At 38.3% G+C, this 22,686-nt stretch overlaps 1 protein-coding gene across 2 annotated transcripts in view; it reads left to right on the top strand.

Annotated features, from left to right (window-relative positions):
- The window catches only part of CCDC141 (coiled-coil domain containing 141), a 125,616-nt gene that overhangs the window by 100,590 nt on the left and 2,340 nt on the right, over positions 1 to 22,686 (top strand). Inside the window, exons 18-23 of one of the 2 annotated variants that reach the window (XM_075180514.1) lie at positions 9,450 to 9,590; positions 11,165 to 11,359; positions 12,837 to 13,020; positions 14,336 to 14,448; positions 15,046 to 15,124; positions 15,719 to 15,914. In XM_075180514.1, coding sequence (XP_075036615.1) covers positions 9,450 to 9,590; positions 11,165 to 11,359; positions 12,837 to 13,020; positions 14,336 to 14,448; positions 15,046 to 15,124; positions 15,719 to 15,914 — 908 coding nt within the window. Of the gene's footprint in view, positions 1 to 9,449; positions 9,591 to 11,164; positions 11,360 to 12,836; positions 13,021 to 14,335; positions 14,449 to 15,045; positions 15,915 to 22,686 lie in introns of both variants that reach the window. The other variant, XM_075180513.1, reaches the window with a different exon arrangement.

A 22,686-nucleotide genomic window follows, 5' to 3' on the forward strand; every position in this document is an offset into this window, starting at 1 on the left:
TGATATTGTATTCCCACGCAACGAAAAGATATAAGCGGTGCATGTAATGACTAGCAGAGCAATACACATTACAAGCTCTCGTTTTAGCACAGTGAAGTGATCACTTTTGAAGACGAGTGGTTACAGGGTTTCATAGCAGGGTGGTGTAAAGTTGAGAGAAAATAGATGCATGTAGCCTAAGGAATCATTTCCCAGTTATCGGCATATAACAGCAGGAGTGTAACCAAGTCTTTATGTATTGTAATGCGTTATTAAGCCAACTCCTGGAATGAATCCCATTTTAGTGTAAAAAGAGTCACATCAGCCTGGAGAGAAATAAATAAAATGTTTTAGTCGGAACTGGTTCACTCATCCTATTCACAGCAGCTGTCATTGTCACCTTGTAATACAACAAGTGTGTGACCCTTCTCTAAAGATGTATACTCCCCACAGCCTCTAAAGCAACTAGCATTTGTCCCCAGAGATTGTGATTTCTGCCACCGTAAGAGGCCCCTTTTACACCACAAGAACCACAGCTTGCAGCTGCTGCAGAGCCTCTTTCTAAAGGAAAACCTCCAAACTTTACTCTTGATATAATCCATACTTGCCAACTTTTCCTCATTGGCTTCAGGGAGATCCCGGGGAAGGTGGGCGTGTGGGGGCAAGGCTTGACAAATCACAACATTTTGGCCCTGCCCCCTAAACGGATGTCACAATTTTGGCCAATTACAGCAGGGGGCAGGGCTAAGATGACGCGGTATTTGCGTGATTAAGCTGCGGCCCCACCGCCTATCTTTTGTGGGGGCGAGAACCGGGAGGTTGCCCTGCTCTCCCGGGAGGTCTCCCGGACATTCCGGGATAGTAGGCAACTATGCGTTAAAGAAAAGCAGCTAATGAATCTCTAGAGACTAAAGTGTCTTTTACATTTCTGTCTCCATTACTGAAGTCATGTTGTCTTACCTGTCAGTCTTTGGTTAAATCTTGGTCTCCATGATAATGGCCACCTCCATAGGCATCAATACATGGACATAGGACACAATTTATGAACTGTTTCACCGTGCCACAGATGGCAAAGCCAACCACGTCTTGTACTGGCTCAGCATCAGGGAGAATGTCAGACTCTTCAGGGAGTGAGGGAGATCACTCCTATTTCAGGGAGTCTCCCTGACATTCAGGGAGAGTTGGCAAGTATGATATAATCTCAGTGTGTACTTCAATTTCTGTTTTAATGGCGTCTGTACATTCACCATCTATAGACAATTCTCTTTTCTTCTGCGATTCCTTCCACATAGTAACTTGCATTTTAATTTGTAATGAGGATAACTATTCACTCTGAGATGTAAATCTGATATATGAAGGTATATTACACCCATTTTATGCCACATCAATGAAGGAGTGGCTCATTTGCTTGTGTACTACACGTCAGTCATGTAAAATAATGACCTTTTTCAGGGAACACATTCCTTTTCTCTATCTGACCTTTTCCTAGTTGTCTTGTTACATTGTTGGCTTTAAAGTGTAATCAAAAGAACAGGTCTCTGAGCTCCTGCAAAACCCTTCACTGTAGTTATTTTTTGCCTAACCACATCAAAATGCCATGACTTGATACTAACAAGATAGAAACATCACAGACACATATATAAAGGTAGAGAGAGTCATGGTAATATTCTTTTAATCTATCTATAAAGTCCACAAGAGCCACCGCATATCTTAAAATATTCCAAATGACTTCACACTTCTTCCCATGTTTGCAATGTATACATAGCTTTTAAAACCCATGTTGTAAATTAACTTGGCTGTTTAAACCGGTATAGCTTTGTTGGTTATAGAAAAGTAGGTAAAATGAGAAAGCAATAATCCAATACAGTGAAGCAGGAACCATAAATGAAAGGCATACTTGGCCCATACCCCCTAATCCCAATATATAATACACATCTGAAAACACACAAAACCCAGTAGAAATAGAGAACATTTATTGTGTTGCTATTGATCACAACATTGCATTTTGAAATTTCCACATCTTCTATTTTGTATATGATAATTTATGAAAAATAATTCTTGAAAAATGAACCAATCATGCGTGTTGTTTTACAAACACATTGATGTGATCAGAGCCTTAGCTTAAAAGGGTTGTCATCATCGTCATCATCATTTATTTATGCATATAGCACCACTAATTCCACAGCGTTGTACAGAGAACTCACTCACATCAATCCCTGCCCCAAAGGAGTTTACAGTTGTAAGTCCCTAACACACAGACAGAGATACTAGGGTCAATTTGAAAGCAGCCAATTAACCTACTAGTATGTTTTTGGAGTGTGGAAGGAAACCGGACCACCCGGAGGAAACCCACGCAAACATGGGGTGAACATACAAACTCCACTTTTTGCCCACATATAGAAAATACCCCCTACGCTGAATCTCCCTGAAACTCATACTTTCAATATGCACATTAACTGGTAATATTTTAAATATACCAATACTCCAAAACACTCAATTTTTTTTAATAATATATCCAATTATACTGGTAAGGAAACAGTTACACAACTGTTTCTTACAGCACCTATAAAAACATAACTGTAAGCATGCTTCTAGCCAAAGATCTCTGATTTAAATGAGTAACGACAAGAATGGAATACTTTCATTATGTTTAATTGTGCATTTGGAAATTTGATGAGCTTTGTCTGTCATTCCATCATAACAAAACAATTATCTCTAATTCTCTTGTATTCTTTCACATGAAAAAATAATTGCATACACAAGTTAAGAATTAAAGTTGAAGCAGAGAGCAGTGTTCTGACTCGTAGTTCTGCCAAACTAGTGGCTTCAAGAACTGCAATCTTTGCTCAGTGTTCTGTTTTGTAACCAGTGAAGTAGAGACCGTCTGCAGCTTGGAGGCTGTAGCACAAATGTCAGCTTCGTCCACAGCAGTGGGTTCTAATTTCTCTTAAATTATTTTTAGATTTCTAATCCATCCATCAGCTCTATCTTTATGGTGGCATTTTCTAAGTGGTGGTATAGCAGAAAAGCAATCCATTAACGAGGCGTTTTCTACACTGAAGGGCATAATAAGCGCTGCGAGGGAATAACAGTCTTTCATTTATTGCCTGTTGACATTTCAGGTTGGTTTAGCTAAGACCTTTACCATAATTTAATCGCTTTAGGTCCATTCACACCGATGTGTATTTCATGGGAGTTTTCTGTACTAGTTCACAATCCGAATGAAATGATGTTTGAGAAAATAAAACAAATGGTTTTCTAATGAGGCTTTGCCGGAATCACATTGCTGTCTGGGGCCGGAGCCTTTCATAGACTGCAGCAAATGTTCAAATATTTTTGCATCAATTCAATATATTGAAAAACACATAAAAAACAAGCAAGAAAAGTGTCCAAAAAATATGTATGCTGTTCATGTGGCATTGATATGAATATATCAGTTCACAAGGCATTTAAATAAATGATGATGATGATGATTTTTTGCGTAGTTGTTTTTTTACACTTCAGTACATTACCATACTACATACTACATACTCAGCAAAGACGATGTTGCTGCAAGCATTCAGATCATTGATCCTTATGCTAACACATACTATTTTGTCGTGTGTAAAAACTACATGTACTAAAGACCAAAACCTCTACACTCACAGGTTTTGTTTGTAATACATTTTGATTCAACCCACTAGTGAAGAGCATAATATTAACACAGGGCTCAATAACCCCTTGAGGCAAGAAGCTCTGCATGGATGTTGTGAGAACACACCAGACATGGACAGAACTCACCTATGTGAGCAGGATCTAGGCCTATACAATGGGCTGCTTCCACACAGCTATACCATACAATTTCTTTCTTCTCTTATACAATCGTTATTGATAGATTTCTGAAAGAAAAATTATCTCTGCTAGACCATCAAGGACAAGTGCATTAACATTATTATTATTATTATTATTATTATTATTATTATTATTAATAATAATAACCTTTATTTATAGCCCATTAGTGTGGGCACAACTAAAGGGTTAGAGCCACTGAAAGAGGTGCAAAGACAATGAAGGACTGGAGTCAATGGACAGAGAGCCCAAGGAAGAGGTGCTCAGTGTAGCTGGTGAGCAAAAGTTATAGGTAATGAGAACAGGAGGGAAGAGGGCCCTGCTCACTAGAGCTTACACTCTAAAGGGAATGGGGCAGACAAACGGTTAACACATGGGGGTGAGCTATTGTAACGGGATCTGAGGGGAAGGTGTGTGTGTGTGTGTGTGTGTGTGTGTGTGTGTGTGTGTGTATATATATATATATATATATATATATATATATATACACAAGGGACAGCGAATCAATTTCAATAGATTTTATGACATTAGAAAATGTTCTTTTCACTGTCATGTAAATAGCCTGTGAAGTGTTTTACACTGATTATTTTATAGTTGCCAATGTTTTTAAATAAATGCATGAGACCATTTGTTGACAAACAGGTGCATGTAAGCACATAGCATGTGGTCCTGCCCCTGTGCACTACAATGCTTATCTTCAATAAATATTATTTTATTAGGTTAAGAGATTAAGAATTGCATATCACATAAACAGAGAAATTGTACTGTACAGTTGCTCAGTATTGAAAAAAACAGGGACGTTTCCAGAGAAACATCTCTAAAACTGCACGTGAATTTTGTGAAATACGTGAACAAATGATTTTTTCCTCAAAGACTTTTCTAAGTAGTGCAAAATACAATATTTAAAATTAAACTTCCTTACATCTTAATGTAAAAAAACTAATTGGTTCTTTTCCCAGCTCCATAAGTTTTGTGCCAGATTTGTACTAAATAATTGTACTATAGTTATTATATTTTATATCATTATGGGTAAAATGTTTAATGCTGTAAATTATATGGCAGTTACAGGTCACCCAGGGTTGTGTCCATGTAACAGCACAAGGTTGTAGGCCAGGACCGGTCAGCCTGTGGCTCTCCAGGTTGGCCAGGCCTACAGACCCAGAAACTACATGTCCCAGCATGTTCAGCTTGCTATCCAATGGCTATCTACTTGCAAAGCATGTTGGGACTTGAAGTTTCACAACCCCGTTAGAGCCACATGTAGGTAGAGTGCAGGTAATAGAAATCCGGAGTGACGTTTAATAACCATAATATGTTATTATATTTATATTTTTATGATTACAGGTGTTATAGTCTGTGAAGATATTTAGAGGCCTTTTTATGCTGTAATGTAGTACTTTTTATGTGGGCTAGTTTTACCCTATGCCCCTCCTCTTTTTTGAAAGGAAAACACATAGGGACTGAGAAAGAAATTAAAGCAATCAAAATCAAAGAAATTAAAGCAAAAAAAAAAAATGAGTAACTTTTCACCTTGACAAAACCAAGTTGCATTGGAGGGGAGGTGAATTTAAAATGTGGTGAAAGATTTATAGTTGGGATAGGGTATATCCTAGATCAATTTTAAAGTTCAGTATAAAAATAAAGTTATCAAGTATTTGTGTGCTACATGAAAAAGCAGCTAATATTTAACTTATGTGCAAAATAATGAACTAATTTGCACCCCTTGCATTGTACATGGTTTGTCCAGGAGAAAATGTACTCATTTTTTTGCCTTGCTCTCCTTTATGAATCAGGCCCAAAAAACTTCCGTTTATAATTGTGTGAAACTTTCACTTTGCCCAAAAAGGCCATAAAACAATTATGCTGCTAAGACTAACAAAATCTATTATGTTTAATGGACTTTTATTCACGTTGTGTGAAATGTTGATGTCATGCGAAGAAAAGTACTTTAATTGAATTTAATCTAAAATGTTATAGTGGTTATTCCAGATCTTTCAAAATATGCTCCTTAGTCATTGGCTAAAGTTCTCCAAAAGCCTCCAATAACAGTGCCAGCTTTTACTATAAGACAGCGCTACACATGATTATATAGAAAAAAAGTGCTCCCAATTTTTGACTGACGTACTAGTTTCACATTTGGAAACCATATACTAGAATTTTCAAAAAGTGTGATTGATCCTCTTTAAACATACCACCATATATATTACTTAGTGTGTAAACAGAAAATGTAAGTACATCCGAGAGAGGATCCATGACAGCAGCTCTCCAGTGGACAGAGGGAGAACATGAAATCAGAGCTCCAAGTCTCAGAAAAGATGTCTCACGTGTCAAAGTGATTGCTTGCAGCTGCTGGCCCCGATCTGACTCCAGATTGAAAGGCTGTTTCCTCTATCTGCCCCATAGCATGTAGCATGTGCAAACAAAAACACCTCTCTACACTGATTTATTATGTTAAGTAAACCACCATTTTCACCCATTCACCTTTAAGTCTTTCTGGGTATTCCAGTGTCAAGTTAGTAATCGCTTCTACAGCAGTCCTGACTTTATGGTGTCTGGTCTGTAACATGTTAGGAATGACATTTGTCTGAACTACACAGTATGAATACATAAACATCTTTAGTTACATGTACACAGTCATGATGCTTCTCATACATTGCACACTGTTGATCAATTGTAAGGTAAATATGTACGAACTGTGTATTTCAGAGGAAGACTGCAGAAGGAAATTTAGCACTCTAAACAGGGCCGTCTATCTGACTTGGCACGATGGGCAGGTGCCAGGGGCCCCAGGGGGAAAGGGGGCCCAAGGCAATGAAAATAAAAAATCCTGTAGAAAAAAAACAAACAAGAAAACCTTTCCTTTTGCGGTCACCTGACCGTTCAGGTGGTGATCCGGCTCCCTCCCTGGTCCCCTCTTCCGTGCTGTGCTCGCAGTGAATGTCATGCGTGATGACATCATCATGCCCGACATTCACTGTGAGCACAGCACGGAAGACTAAAGAAAAAAGAAGAGAAGGTGATCGGACTTAGGCGATTGAAAGGTAAGTTAAGGGGGCCCCTATATATATTTCACATAGATTTCCAATCAGGCATAAATTTAGAGATGCCTACTAGATTAAATCAATATTGGATAAAATGCATTTAACACACTTTTAGTAGTAAGAATAACTCTCCATTTATGCCCTGTTAACACCCTCAAGGAACACTGGTGATGAGTTGCGCTTGCATAGGCCAACATCCCCAAAGGTTTTCCCACATGAGTCTACTGTTATTGGAAGTATTAACCAGCCAAGTTAAATATAAAATAACCCTTTGACCAGGGCCAGACAACCTTTTTGTATTGAATCTTCCTCTTATGCACATCCATGTGTTTCCAGTTTTAAAATGGTTATGTGTAGAACAACCTGTAGCCAATCAGATCATTGGAATGCTTGTATTAAGTATTTCAAGAGGTGAGTACGCTGGTCATTTGGGAGGCAGCGACCTCTTCAAGAATGAGAAGATTGAGAGTAAGGCTGGGTACACACTACAGGTTTTTCAACTGATTATCGGGCCAATCACACGATAAACGACAGTTGCGCCCGATATCGCATTAGTGTGTATGGTTCAACAATGAACAATTATCGTTCCACATTGTATCGTTTCATTTCATTTTATAAGCGCACTAAAAATTTTGTTCAATGATGGAACGTTGTTCCAATTCTGCAGTGTGTATGCACTAACAATCAGGATCTCCATAAAGTTTACAGGGTCACAATCTTTTCAGCCGATGGTTATGATAGATGAAGAGCACAGATCTGAAGGTAAATCAGGTAGAGTGTTTACACATGAATCGGCATGCTGATCGGGACTTCGAATTGTTGGTAAAATTGTTAATGATATTGCATCGAGAGAAATTTTCTGTAGTGTATACCCAGCCTAAGGTTAGGGAAGGAACAGCTGCACAAAGTAGGGAGGATCCTGACAAACTGTGGGGAGTATTGTGACAAATGTCAAAAGTCCCAATATCCACCTTTCTTTTAGCAGAGTAGAGATTGTAACATACTTTAATTATATTGTACTCGATAATTATTATAGTAAACATATAACAGATTAGTACATTTGAGACTTCAACAATAGATTTTGTGGTGAAAATGAACACCCATCCTTGAAATACACAATGGTCCTGATTCATTAAGGAAACTTAAGCAAAAGTAAGTAAGGCAAAACCATGTTGCATTGGAGGGGGAGGTAAATTAAAAATGTGATGGAAGATTTATATTTGGGGTAGGGCATGTCCTAGATCAACTTTAAATTTCAGTGTACAAATAAGCTGTCAACTATTTGTGTGCTACCTGAAAAAACAGACAGTATTATCCTTATGTGCAAAATAATAAACTAATTTGCACCCCTTTCATTGCAACATGGTTTTGTCTAGAAAACTTACTCAATTTTTTGCTTAACTTTATTTATTGAATCAGGCCCAGTGGCTTCAGTAAATCATCAAATCAAGGTTTGTCCAGCTGTCAATGTGTTATAGTGTACCTGTTACATAGACACAGTGGGAGTATGTATTCTGTGGGCATGTTTCAGTAATGTTGCTGATTCCTAATGAACAGACACAGAGGCTACATTCTCATGAATGATTGCTGCCTCACTGCCTTCCCTATATGTAAGCAATCATCATCATCATCATCACCATTTATTTATATAGCGCCACTAATTCTGCAGCTGGGAAAGATGGCCAAATGGTTATATCAACTTGGAGGTGACAGTAATTGGTACGTGGACGATATTTTAAATGGAAAACCTTTTTCTCCATCTTGGTTCATGTTTATAAAGACTGTACATTTATATGTCCAATTAAACCAGTGTGTTTGACATTTGAAATAGTCATCTCCAAATCCCACTTAACGTCATGAGTTTTATAATAAGTAATAAGGGGGAAATAAAGATCACAGTGGTTGGAAAGGTTACATTAAGTGAGGGTTATAGCAGGCAGAACATTGAGATGATGTCTTTACTGACACTAAACATACACATCAAATCTTATTGGATCGGATGAAGATGGAAATAAATCCAATTGGAAGCAATGGGTAACTATGAAATATCACCTGATCACCTCTTCCCACTCCAGAATCCAAGACTTCTCCCGTGCTGCCCCCCTTCACTGGAACGACACCCCTCGCTCCATCCGTCTTTCTCCCAATCTGTCCTCCTTCAAGAGGGCACTCAAAACTTACCTGTTCCTAAAGGCTTACCAACCTTCCACCTAACCTCTCCTCCACCTGTTCTTCCCCTCTCTCCTCCCAGCCCCCCTGCTCTCTCCCCACTTACTTCAACTTGCTCCCTGTGTGCCTGAGTTCTGTCTACCCTCCCTTAGGATGTAAGCTCATTTGAGCAGGGCCCTCTTCCCTTTGTTCTCCATACCTGCTCTTCTGCTCCGTCTTTACTGCATTAGCCTGCCTGGAGTCTCTGAAGTTTTGGTATTTTTTGTTAACCGTTTGTAATGTGTCACCTTGTTTAGTCTACTGTTTGTACTGTGTACGGCGCTGCGGAACTCTTGTGGCGCCTAATAAATAAAGGATAATAATAATAATAATATGTTGAAATCTACATCATAGGATTCTTGTAATTTAATAAAAATGCCTCTATCATTTTAGCTAAAAGAATCATTTAAGGATCTGAAGAAGAAATTTAACAACTTGAAATTCAACTACACAAAGAAGGCTGATAAAGGGCGGAATCTGAAAGTAATTAAGAACCAGATACAGCAAGTTGAAATGTATTTAGAAAAAAATCAGGTACGTGTTATGAAACAATTGTCAAAACCATGTAAAATCTATTCAATGTAATTACTTGTTTTATAACGAATACCAAATGTTCAGTCAGCTCCTCAGCAGAGGAACGTGATTGTTTTACTGCCAGGAATTGTCAATGCAGAAGTACCATACAGTATAATCATGAATATCATCATAATAATAAACAACTATTTATATAGCGCCACTAATGCCGCAGCGCTGTACAGAGAACTCAGTGACATCAATTCATTACCTGCTCACACCATGACGATGTCACCTGCCACTGTTGGGTCTAGGGGGGCTGGGTAATAGGTAAGGACCCAATGGTACTCTCTACTAGATAGTACGTTTTTTAGGGTTTATTATTTTAAACAAGTGAGGGGGCCAAGGTTTTTTATTCCCCAGGAGTCGTTAAGTAAAATGGCCCTAATAGGGATTCTGCACAATATTCACATGGCTAAGTCTTTTGTAGAGTGCAGTTGGGAGGGAGATCAGTGCTGTTTAAACACTTGTTTATAAGTCATACTTGCCAACTCTCCCGGGAGACTCCCGCTATTCCGGGTAGGTCTCCTGGACTCCCGGGAGAGCTGACAATTCTCCCGCATGTGATGTGATTCTCGGAGCCCTGCCCCCTCACGCCCACCTCTACACCGAGACTCCCGGAGGCCAATCATTAGTGAACGAGGAGTCTTAAAAAGGAAACAGAGCTAAGGGAAGGAAATAGACAGAAATATTTCCATAGTAATATATAAAACTTTATTTTCATCCTTAGATCTACATAGATGATATAAAGTCATGCGTTTCAGTAAAGATGTAGACTAGTCACGTCAACAAACATTTTGTCATGTTAATTACAGGAAACAATGTTATTTAAGGCAAAATTATGTATGGCTCGTATGGTTTTTTATGTTTTGTGGTTTGACACAATAGAGACCGGTGGTTAAATAGAAAAAAGCTGTTTAAAGAGACCTTAAGCCTAAACCCACCTATATAAAACATGTTTCAGAGATACAATGGAAGTGTAACTAGTGAAGCGGTTAGGAACCTATGTCTCTCCAGCTGTTGTAGGACTACAAGTCTCAGCATGACTTGGCAGCATTTCACAACATTTTCTAGTGTATACTATGGTGCTCTAGCCCAGGTGAGAGCTGGCAAATTTTAGCCGGGAGGGTAAGACTCGACTCAGCAGCCTATTAGGAACAAAATGCAGGTGGCCCAGTGACCCAGCACAAGGTATCCTACTAATGAACTAGCCCGGGGAAGAGATGCCCCCCTGCCCAGCCTGCCCCTGCTCTATCTTGTGTGGAACAAGTCCAGCATGCTTTGTCAGCCACAGGCTGGCAGAAAATGCTGGGACTAGTAGTTCTACAGCATTGGGGAGCCAGAGGTTTTGTCTCTGTACTAGTGAAACTACACGAATCACCTTTGATTGTTAGATTTCATGAACATGACTAGTGTATTTATTTTAGAGATTAACATTGATGCCGTCCAATATGGACAATTTGCATAATTACGACTTCAGTCATTTTTGTTACATTAGTGACACTTGATTATCATTCTTTCTTTCATTTGTGTAGGTTTTAAAGAAGAAAATTGATCATTTAGAAAAGAAAACACTGGGACACACACTTTCCCAGCAAATGAACAAAGCAGATATTATTCAGGAGGCAATCTGTGATCTGCAGAAACATGTTAATGAATTTAATGGTGTTGTGAACGATTATAAAGTGTACCTGGAAATGGCTGAAGACCTACAACATATAATGGAGGAGGTAACTGGAATATAATAATTATCAGATACATGGTTAGTGCTATTTTTCTGCATTTGTTCAGTTTTGGTGGGTTCATTTGAGTAACCGTAAGTGTATGCATTAAATATATAAAATTAAGATGTATTTTATTAAATAATATTAAATACAATCTGTAAAAAAAAATAAACAAAATTAACAAAACTAATTACCGAATATTAAGGAAAAATATTATATTCCTGCTGTACAAGTGCTGAATCATGTATACATATACAGCAAGGGCGCACGCAGGGGGGGGGGGGGAGAGGTTCTGCTTCTCCAGAAACCCCTCCCCTCTGCGAAGAACGGGGGCTAAACAGTGCTCCTACATAGCGGCACTGTACTGTACAGCAGCCATGGCATCATCATCATCATCATCATCATCACCATTTATTTATATAGCACCACTAATTCCGCAGCGCTGTACAGAGAACTCACTTACATCAGTCCCTGCCCCATTGGAGCTTACAGTCTAAATTCCCTAATATAGACACACACTATGGCACTGTCAAAGAAGCGTCCGTGGCGGTGCTGTATTGTAGTACAATACAGCACTGCCGTGGACGCTTCTTTGACAGCGCCGCGGCTGCTGTAAAGTACAGTGTCACCGAAATTGAGCTGCTGCGCATGCGCGGCCTCCTGCGCAGCAGCTCTCTCTCTCTATTTTTTTCCCCCCTTAAAAATCCTGCATGCGCCCCTGTACAGGTATAGGAAGCGGGATAAAATGAAACTCAATCAGATATATTAGTTAGTGTCAGATATGTTAGATAGTGTTGATGAAATGTCAGACTGGTACAAATACACAGCTCAGGAAGAAAACACTTGTCATGTATCACATATATGTGACAAATCAAAAATTTGGTAAAGAAAGCCAAAATTAATCTCATGGAAGAAGAGCAGTGATTAGCAACATGTGAGCTTTGTAAAAATGCATTTTCGTATGTTTGAAGTATTATGGCGAAAAAAAATATTTTCCAAGTATATACTATAGATACATAACTTCTGTGTGTTTATATTTTTTAATTAAATCTCTTTTATTCAAGACAGATGCCAAAACATAGTAGAATAATACAAATTATAACATGGCAAAAGTACAATTCACAGTTTACTCAATATAGGTGGCAAGAGTTGCTAGATTTGGCACATAGGTTACAACAGGTAACATATCCAACACATCGTTTGGACGTTTGTGGTGGTGGTGGTGGTGGTGGGGATAATGGAAGGGTTGGACGGGGTGTAGTAGAAGAAGGGGCAGGTGAGTGGCAGGACCCGTGAGGAGTACTTTGGTGAAGAGGGCATCTGAGGATGTGAGCCAATCACATGATACCGTCTGCCCATGTATGGCCACCAGCTGCCAAGGCCACCAGTGAAATAAATATTATAATGAGGCCAGTGTTGCCATCTTCTTTGCCTGATATAGTTTACCCGAAATTAACACATTTTTTTCTTCTAATAACAAAAGAGTCAGTTTTGGTGTGAAGAAGCCTGTGCGACGGTTGTCCGAGTGGGACGTTACTCTGCAGACTGCAAAACAAAGGAAGCTGTAGAGGTTCTTATGAAGCAATTCAACAAGTTTGTTCAACCTGCCGTCCCGCAACAAGAAGAAAGGATCCAGCAGATGATCAATATTGCAAAACATATTTATGGTAAGACTGTTACTGGTCTTCTACTGTTCCTGACTACTCAAAGCCTCTAGAACAGGGTTCCTTTACCATTTTTTATTCGGGACCAAAATTATGTCAGTGAATAAACATTGTGACTGATTGTTCAACATATCCTTAATATTACACATTTTCATTGTTGTGTTACCTATAAGTTCAGAACATTACTGTTAACATATAATGAACAGGGCATTAAGGATATGGCGAAACAACTGGTGTTCTAGGTATAGTGCATCCAACGTACAGTGAATGCAGTTTGCATTTTAGGATCTTACTCTAAGAAATTGCCCTGTATTTAAAACATTTAAAGCCTTATGAAAGGCCAGACAGCACCTTCCTCTAGATTTAACTTTATGGCGTCACAATACTCCCTGTAAGTAAAGCTTTAGTCGCCCTCTCTTCATTCTATTCCTAATATTTCCTGTTTGACAAAGTAGCTGTAAAGTTAATGTTTAATATTTTTTGCTTCCTTTACATGAAAAAATGCATATATTAAATTTGTTTCTAACGTACCTACTTGTGTAACCCAACATTTATCAAGTAAATCCTTCCTCCCCCTTTACTGTTCATCATCCACCACTATTATATTTATTAGATTTGAAAAGCAATCGGAATCAGACTTCCGTCCTCACGATATAAGTATAGAGTTCCCAGTCATAGTTTATGTTGAGGATAATACTTGCGGTTTGACCGAGTGACCGGGTACCCAGCGGACTTATGTGCTGGTCCGATATCGGAGTTCACTATGACTGGGAACTCTATACTTATATCATGAAGGCCGGAAGTCTGATTCCGATTCCTCTTGCCTTCCTAACAATCACGCAGGATTATTCAACTATCAATCAACCCATAATAATCCATTCTACCAATATTTTGGAAGATTGACTATTTGTATTTTTGGGACTGGTGGGACTTTTCAATCTAACACTTGGCTATAACTGATTTAATATGATTTAATTTATTGTATGCTTATTGTTGGTATTGTGGAGGGCAGCATCATTGTATGCCTTATAGTGTATATATTGTATGAGGCACATTGATGTGCACTGTATTTATGTTTTAATCGATTTGAGTTCAGCAGCTATAAATGTTATTAATGCATTTGGTTTTAATGTAAAATTTCTGCCAGTGATATTGTTTTGATAAAACAAGAGTATATAATCTAGGTCTTAATTAATAGTAATCATAATTTTTAGCATATATGCACTATGGATGCTAGTTAGGCAAGGTATTTATTCATAATATATTCAGTCTAATTCTTAATATATTTACAAATTAGTCTATATGAATATGTTTGCAGGAACAGAGGATGGTATCAAGTATGTGGAGAAGACATTAGTAAAACACAAGGAGGCTCTCAACTCCGTGAGTGAGTTATGTACCTACCTAAAGGAACTAGAAGAGAAATTGGAGGTACGGTATCATATGTTTTACCAACATCGCTTCCAGTGTAAATGTCACCTACCAAACAAATGTACAACAGGATGTTGAAAGCATGTACTCTGCATATAATAAATATACATCACTATAAATGGTCTACTTCATCATCATCATCATCATCACCGTTTGTTTATATAGCGCCACTAATTCCGCAGCGCTGTACAGAGAACTCACTCACATCAGTCCTTGCCCCATTGGGGCTTACAGTCTAAATTCCCTAACATACACACACAGACAGACAGACTAGGGTCAATTTGATAGCAGCCAATTAATGTACCAGTATGTTTTTGGAGTGTGAGAGGAAACCGGAGCACCTGGAGGAAACCCACGCAAACACGGGGAGAAGATACAAACTCCACACAGATAAGGCCATGGTCGGGAATTGAACTCATGACCCCAGTGCTGCAAGGCAGAAGTGCTAACCACTAAGCCACCGTGCTGAACTATCTGAAATGATTTCTAATAGGATATATTCTTTTAAATTGTGAACATATGCAAAAATATCAAAGCTGAAGAAAAAAAAAACATGGACGCACTTTTGTTAAACTGTAATATTTTCTTTCTTCAAAGGAGCCACAGAAAGTGCCAGAGATTTCCATAAGGGACGAGACTGGAGATATGACAGAGCTCCCATTATCGGCTAAGGATGGTAGTATACTAGTAGATGCTGATTTGCAGCCTGAAGAAGCTGCTTCTGGCGATGAATATGAGTGCATATCTCCTGATGACATCTCCTTGCCTCCGCTTGCTGAGACTCCCGAATCTAATCACCCTCAGTCTGAAACAGAGCAGGATGAGCAGAATCGCTACAGCTCCCATAGTATGCATGTCAGCTCCTACAGCTTGCAAATGCACATAAACACCAGTGGCAAAAGAGTGATGGATGGTTCAGATTTCTTAACACCTGTTGCTTACACTGACACATCGAGTAACAAAAGAGAAAACACTTCTAGTTACAATGAGAGATTCTGTTCTCCCACTGTTGGATACAAAACGGAATCTCCTTTTTCCCACCACATGACGGTGGTCAATGAAACCCGTTATGCCCTGAGTGCTTCTCCTGCCAAAGCAAAACCCAACTACCATATGATGAACGAGGTGCATGAAACTAATTTACAAAGCCGTTCTGTTTATGAGAGCACGGACAAAACAGAACCATTGCATGCTTCTGATAACACTGCTAGAACTAAAGATAGGCTGCATGCTGTCCCAGATGAATTCTCTGGTCTCATGTTTCAATCAGACCCTGCCAAAAGCTGCCAGAGGCATATGGTTACCCAAGAAGCGATTAGAAGTGTTTCAGGAAAACACAACAGTGTTAGCCTGGCAGGACAAAGTCCTGGCTTCTCCAAGCACCTACCTAATGTCACGGTTAAGGAAGGCTCTCCAGTGACTTTGGAAGTAGAAGTTACCGGATATCCAGAGCCTACTCTAACATGGTGGGTAGCCTATAATGAAGATAAAATATAGTTACTTATTCTTATTTTGTGTGCACTAATGTGATTATAGTATGGGGGCATTGTGTGTGTTACCATAACTTCATCACCAGTGGTTCTGAATCCAGTCCTCAGGGAACGACACATGAACAATTAGGCACTGGGTGTAGATTTGACATTATGGTGGTTGGCTGAACTTGCTGGTGTTGACATTCAGCAATAAGAGCAAAAACATTCAATCACCTAAATTCTTGATCACAGGCCAGCCTGGAAAACTAAATTACTCACCTGTGTTGAAGCAGAAATATCATTTAAGTGGAACCATACCAAAACAAAACATAGAACAATTAGCAAATTTACCTCTAAGAATTGTGTAGTAACATAATATTATAATAAGTACATATGTAGTGTCTTCAGTAAAACATCAAAAAACAGGTTGTAAATGTCTGCTACTGTCTAACTATACATACATTAAGTCGTTAGAAGAATGAAATGAATCAAACAGTTGGACCTGGCCTACATGACATATAGGTGACAATAGCATCTTTTCCACATACATATCTTTTGGTTCTGTAACTGATGTTCCCCCACAGTGAATGGCTCTATGTATTATCATCATCATCATTTTATTTATATAGCGCCACTAATTCCATTGGGGCTGTCCCTGCCCCAATGAAGCTTACAGTCTAAATTCCCTAACACACACGCACACACGCACACACACACACAGACAGACTAGGGTCAATTTGATAGCAGCCAATTCACCTACCAGTATGTTTTTGGAGTGTGGGAGGAAACGGGAGCATCTGGAGGAAACCCACGCAAACACAGGGAGAACATACAAACTGCACACAGATAAGGCCATGGTCGGGGAATCTTGTTATCTTAACACAAGTAATTGTCCTCTGATAAAAGCCATTATAGGCTTCAAATGGCTCCCCATGGTGAGTGTGTGTGTGAGTGTGTGTGTGTGTGTGTGTGTGTGTGTGTGTGTGTGTGTGTGTGTGTGTGTGTGTGTGTGTGTGTGTGTGTGTGTGTGTGTGTGTGTGTGTGAATGTTATCAGTAAAACAAGTAAATTAGCTGTAGTAGTCTATCCAAACCAAAAAGTAATTTTGTGTGACTTCTTTTCAAGTCTGAGTAATACATTTCATGAAAACTGAAGTTATGCAAAACAGAAATAAAGCAATTACCACTATCACAACAATTGATAAATTGTTATCATTACTTACATTTTGATTTAATTAAATTAAACTGTTTCATAGCAAATATAGATGACCAACATTTTCAAAGCTGGCAGAATTTAGCCAAACCGCAGGATGAACTGACTGTGGTTCTTAAACAACCAATTCTGCAAAATACAAATGGACAATGCAGGATGGCAATTCAAGGAGTGGTAAAATAAAGGTGGAACTCGAAAATTGCATGTCCTTCGCACCTCTGAGAAATTTCTTGTTCCACCACGAAGCTCAATTTGTTCACCTCAGTGTCACTCATCATTGATGGAGAACTTCACAAACACTACAAACCATTTTAGAAGTCCGTACTAGTAACGTAAATTAAAATAATGCCATTTGTTTTTTACTTTAAATTTGAACCTTTTTAAGCCCAATCTACTTATTATCTACTTATTCACAAACTTGGAAGTTCAATTTGGTGTTAAATGTACCAAATTCCAGTTTAAAGACAACATAAATAACTTATTTATTTAATTGTAGTGGTCTTAAAATGACTTTAGCTCCATATTCATAAACATCTAAAGTGTTTTTTTTATTAAAGGAGACTAGACTCACAGAGTGTTTATATAATTTCACATTTCTGGCAGAAGAAACCACCTGTTTATTTCAGAGATATAATTTCATTCTTGGTCCATACGAGGTTCCCTGAGGGCCTTGTGAAGACCACTGCATCCCTAAAATAGCATGGTTCCCATTTCGTTTTAATGTACATTTATCTTCTATTCCAGCAGCTCAAACTCCACATTATTAGTTTCTACTGTATTGTTCCTGTTATAACACAACATTCCACAATGACATTTATCACTGAGATACGTACTTGAAAATAATCAGCCTATACTGTGTGTTTGTGCCAGAGGAGCATTTATATAGAACAAAAGCTGTTGGCAGGATAGAAAACATGATCTCAACTGAACGATTAAATTTACTTTATTTTGCTGCATGATTTGATTATTTACAGTGTATGAAATTGTTCTTTTGGTGTGAAAATGTCCTATTGGTTTTGCCACACTAGGTGATTCACAGTCATTTGGTCATTTTTTAGAAGCCAATTTTCATAACCAATCTATGTAGCTGTGAGGAAGGTTACTAATAGCTAACGTGACAAAATATGGACTCAACCGACACTAGAATAGACTTTGGTATGTGATCCACACATTTGTAATAAAATTTATTATTGAATCGGCTGTGTGTAATAATTTTGTCCGCTGCAAACATATGCAATACACCATCTCAGTGGTCTGTTACAATATTATTGCTGAGTGTTGACAGATTTAGACCAAACTGACCAGAAACTGGCCCCTCTGTGGGTATCTACTGACCAGTAATGATCTGTCAGTGTGAAAACATCTGAAAGATTTTTCCAGTCAGTCATAAAATTCAATCAGCCAATGACCATAATTTGGATGTGTGGGCAGTCACCGGCCGACTACACTGATATGTAATCCAAACATGTTGCCCGGCCACTAAGCAACCAGATCTGCCCAATTTGGCCATCTTTGTGTGTGGTCACATTGGAGACTCTTTCTGACCTTCTGCCATGTAATAACATATATAGCCACTATAATAAATGTCTGCTATCCCTTAGACAATAATGTTTATAGGTTACTAGCACTACGGTTGGGTCTAGGCATTTTGCTGCCTGAAGTGGCAAATTAAATGGCTTCTTTCTCACCTCTTACACAAATTAACATTACTACTGTAAAGAACACATACAGTGTCACTTTCATCATTATTATATGAACCAGAAGAGTACAACCCACAAATTTTGACTTTTTTCCATAATAAAATTAGCATTTTCAACGTAGTTCTCTAAAATGTGTCGTCCATGAAAATGCTTGAGACCGCTGCTTGCTCCATGATAAGCACACGCCTGACCACCACCCACCAGATCAGCACACTAATCTCCTGATATACTTTGTGCTTCTGTGACCATTCTGGTTATCTCATTGGTTGTACATTATTCTATCCCTGCGCACTTGAAACTGGGAACACGAGGACTAGCAGAAGATGAAGATTAATAGCAGGATACTCAAACACATTTTCAACAGTACATTTAAGGGGTGAAACTATAAAAGAGGAAAATGTCCTTAAATATATCTCTAATGCAACAACTATACAATGTTACACCGTATTTTTTCTAAAAAAAAATATTAGGGTGTTAAAAACACCAGTTATGTCCTTCAAGATATTTTTTCTGTGCTTTCTTAAGAAAATAGACATTTTGTGGTCATAATTTCTTACTTTGTTATTGTGGTGTGCAGGGCTATCCACTGAAAAATATATGCAAAAAAAGACTACATACCGCATATTCTTCTAAGGTTACATTTTACTGTGGCAGTAAGGAAAGCACGCCCACTTTTCATTCCTAAATATAAGAGGCAGCAGAATTGAGATATATATATATATATATATATATATATATATATATACATATATACAGATAGATATATGTATAAAACATTATGGAATCTGGAGTACATGGAGGCATGATCTTAATAACATATTGAGGCAGCATCTCTATTCTTCCTCTTTTATAAAAATCAATCTGACCAGTTGCAGAGCTTTTTTTAAACCAATTTTCATAATAACCCCAAAATTCAAAGTATCACTGAGACTTTTTAGAGTTTCATATTAGCCTAGTGTCATAGTAAGTACCACCACCAGACATTATTTAGTTTAGGACAATCAACAGATAACTGGAAAGCACTTTATTAAACAAATAAACCAACACTGACCATCAGATAAGGAGAGAAAGCTAGGGGTGTAAGAAATGTAATGCAACATAGAGAAAGATACGTTTCAGAGATTATCTGTCAGGCTCAGGAGCAGGGTAGAAAGAATGATACAAAAATATTGAGGACAAATTTTGTTTCTCTTGTGCAGAAAATATAAAAATAGTGAGAAATAACCTGCTTTTTAATGTTGTCACATTCAATTGCCATGTTACTACATAGTTGCCTCGAGGTAATACCATATTGGGGAAGAAGGGATGAATATTCCAAAATACTTTGCATTTGCTTGCATTTAGGGAAATAAGGAACCGTTTACCAAGAGTATATTTTGTCTACTACATTCTGGGTCACAAATTGTACACTCTCATAGATAATTGTGTTAACTAGGTGCACAGATTTTTTTGTAGCTTTAAATGTCATTTCATCGAACTAATATGATGCAAAATAAAAATAATTCTCAAATCTAAAATAGATTTTAGTTACACAGTCATCAGTTTTGTCATAGTGATTTCGTAACAAAATGAAAAAACATTATTTGGCAACACATGCAATGAAATCAGTGTGCAAAATGATAAAGCCTTAGTCTGTAACACAAAATAATGTCTATAAATTATACCCACACATTTCCACGATTCAGGACTGTCCCACCAAAATCAGAACATTTGGAAGATATGTAGCGACAGGACAGTGAAATACAAATTCAAAAGTACTTACTTCCTATCCACGGAAATACATCATTATATAATATGTGCTCATAAAGGTAGTAGGATTAGCATAATGGGGTTGGTTTACAAAATAACTAGAATATTCCATGAAATAGTTTGTGCAAAGGATTTATTGATTAATCCATAAAACTAATTAAAACCGTTAAAATTGGTGGAAGCTTAGTAAGTGTAAAGCCCGCTATTCCACTCCTTGATATTAGCGGCTCCTGAGATCTATCAATCAATACTCCTCCAGTCTTGAATTGACATCAGTAATTCTACAGCTTCTGCTCCAGTGGTTACGTTCAGGTTGAACTGTAAGAAACACATGAAAGAGAAGAAAAAAAGCACTGGAGTGGTATTTCCGAATGCTATAATTCTATCGTACTGTCCACTTTATACTCCAGATTTCATTATTTCACTTTCCTAAATGGGGGACACAGATTCTGCTTACAATTAGAATTAGCGGGTGAGCAATTCATTTCTGGCGAACTCAAGCGCTATCATTTCAGGGGCACTTTAAACGCTGAATAAGTGACATCATGTTACTCATTTACGGCCTCATTTCGAGTCGGACGCATTGTGCACATTTCCCCTGACGCGCATGCGCAGTTAGCATCAGTTCCATCTGCTTTTCAGACGCACTGTACAATTGCGACAGCTTGCGTCTCAGTATGAGGGAAAGGGTGGAACACGGAGTTATGTAGTCGTACCGTGAATAATTTAGATACTATGAGCGTCTACCCGCAAAAAAAACCCTAGACGGATCAAGACGCAGACGGAACACACGTCAAAAAAGACTGAAAAAGTGCGGTAGGAATTAGATGGCGCAAGTAGTTTGCTAGCTGCAGGAACTGGTCGCAGCTCAGTAGGGTAGTACGAGTGGAATGCAACTGGGGTTGCATGCCGCTCGTAATACCCTCCCAAGCTGCGGCACACTCCCACTTCTGCTCTTGCATGTACGTCGTAGATGCACATTGCGTCCGACTCTAAATGAGGCCCTTAGTGCTTTTCTTTTTCCTGCACTGAACACAGCCACTCCATATATTTAATTTGAACACTCCCTCTTACTCATTAGCTGACAGTGTGTTAAGTCATTTAAATTCACTTGAACGCCCTGTGCGTGCTGCTCCATGTCACTGATTGGCTGGGATGTCAATGACACGGAGGAGTGCAGCACTGAAGCCCCCTCCTCTGCCTGTGGCTCCACACAGGTTAGAAGCAGTAAGTGTGTGGGGGATGCAGTACCTGAGAGGGGGACACTCTGAGTGGATGGGGGGGCATCTTTAAAACATGACATATAAGCTGCATGGCTGCACTGCAATTATTTCACATGCATGATGCATACCTGCAGTTTTTATGCAACCATATATTTCATACATGTGGAGATCTACAGGCTTTCTCCTGAAATAATTTCAGAATAGTTACACAGCATGTTCATATTTTTTCTCTGTTAGATTTTAATTTTGAATAAATGATTTACAAGTTATAACAATAAAATACTTTTTATTTCACTTTTTACGAAATACATATAATGTAGACCATTCATTTACATCTATGCTGTTTTGCTGTATGTCACATAGTAAAGGTTGCAGCCTGCAGCAGAAATTTCAACTAGTTGCACTGTAGCAAGTTTATCTCTCTTAAGTCTGGGTTTAAAAGTGAAATAAAAAATGAAATAAGTAATAAAAGTGAACCACACACATAAGTCATTGACAATCCATGATTACTGCTGTGTCTTACAATATACAATGGATTTTCCATTCCAGCCCTGTGCCAATTTTATTTCCAGGTGTTCTGAAACTACAAGATCCAGCTAACCATTCCAGCTATTGACTATCAGCTTGGAAAGCGTGCTGGGACTTGTAGTTTCACAACACCTTGGAGAGTCTTTGGTTGTCCAGGCCTGATCTAGATCATTTCTTCAAATCAGCTAAACTTGTGTTTTAAATTGGTATTATCAGTATTTTATAGCACAGACTATACAATGTCGAAGTTAAAATAACACCCAATTTATCATGTTAACATGAACCTGTCAAAATGAATTAACATTTTGTGACTGAATAGTGCATCATAAATCTAAATATCATAGTAACAATTTGT

This window comes from Mixophyes fleayi, chromosome 7 (genome assembly GCF_038048845.1).
Source record: "Mixophyes fleayi isolate aMixFle1 chromosome 7, aMixFle1.hap1, whole genome shotgun sequence".
In the NCBI taxonomy this organism is placed as follows: Eukaryota; Metazoa; Chordata; class Amphibia; order Anura; family Limnodynastidae; genus Mixophyes; species Mixophyes fleayi.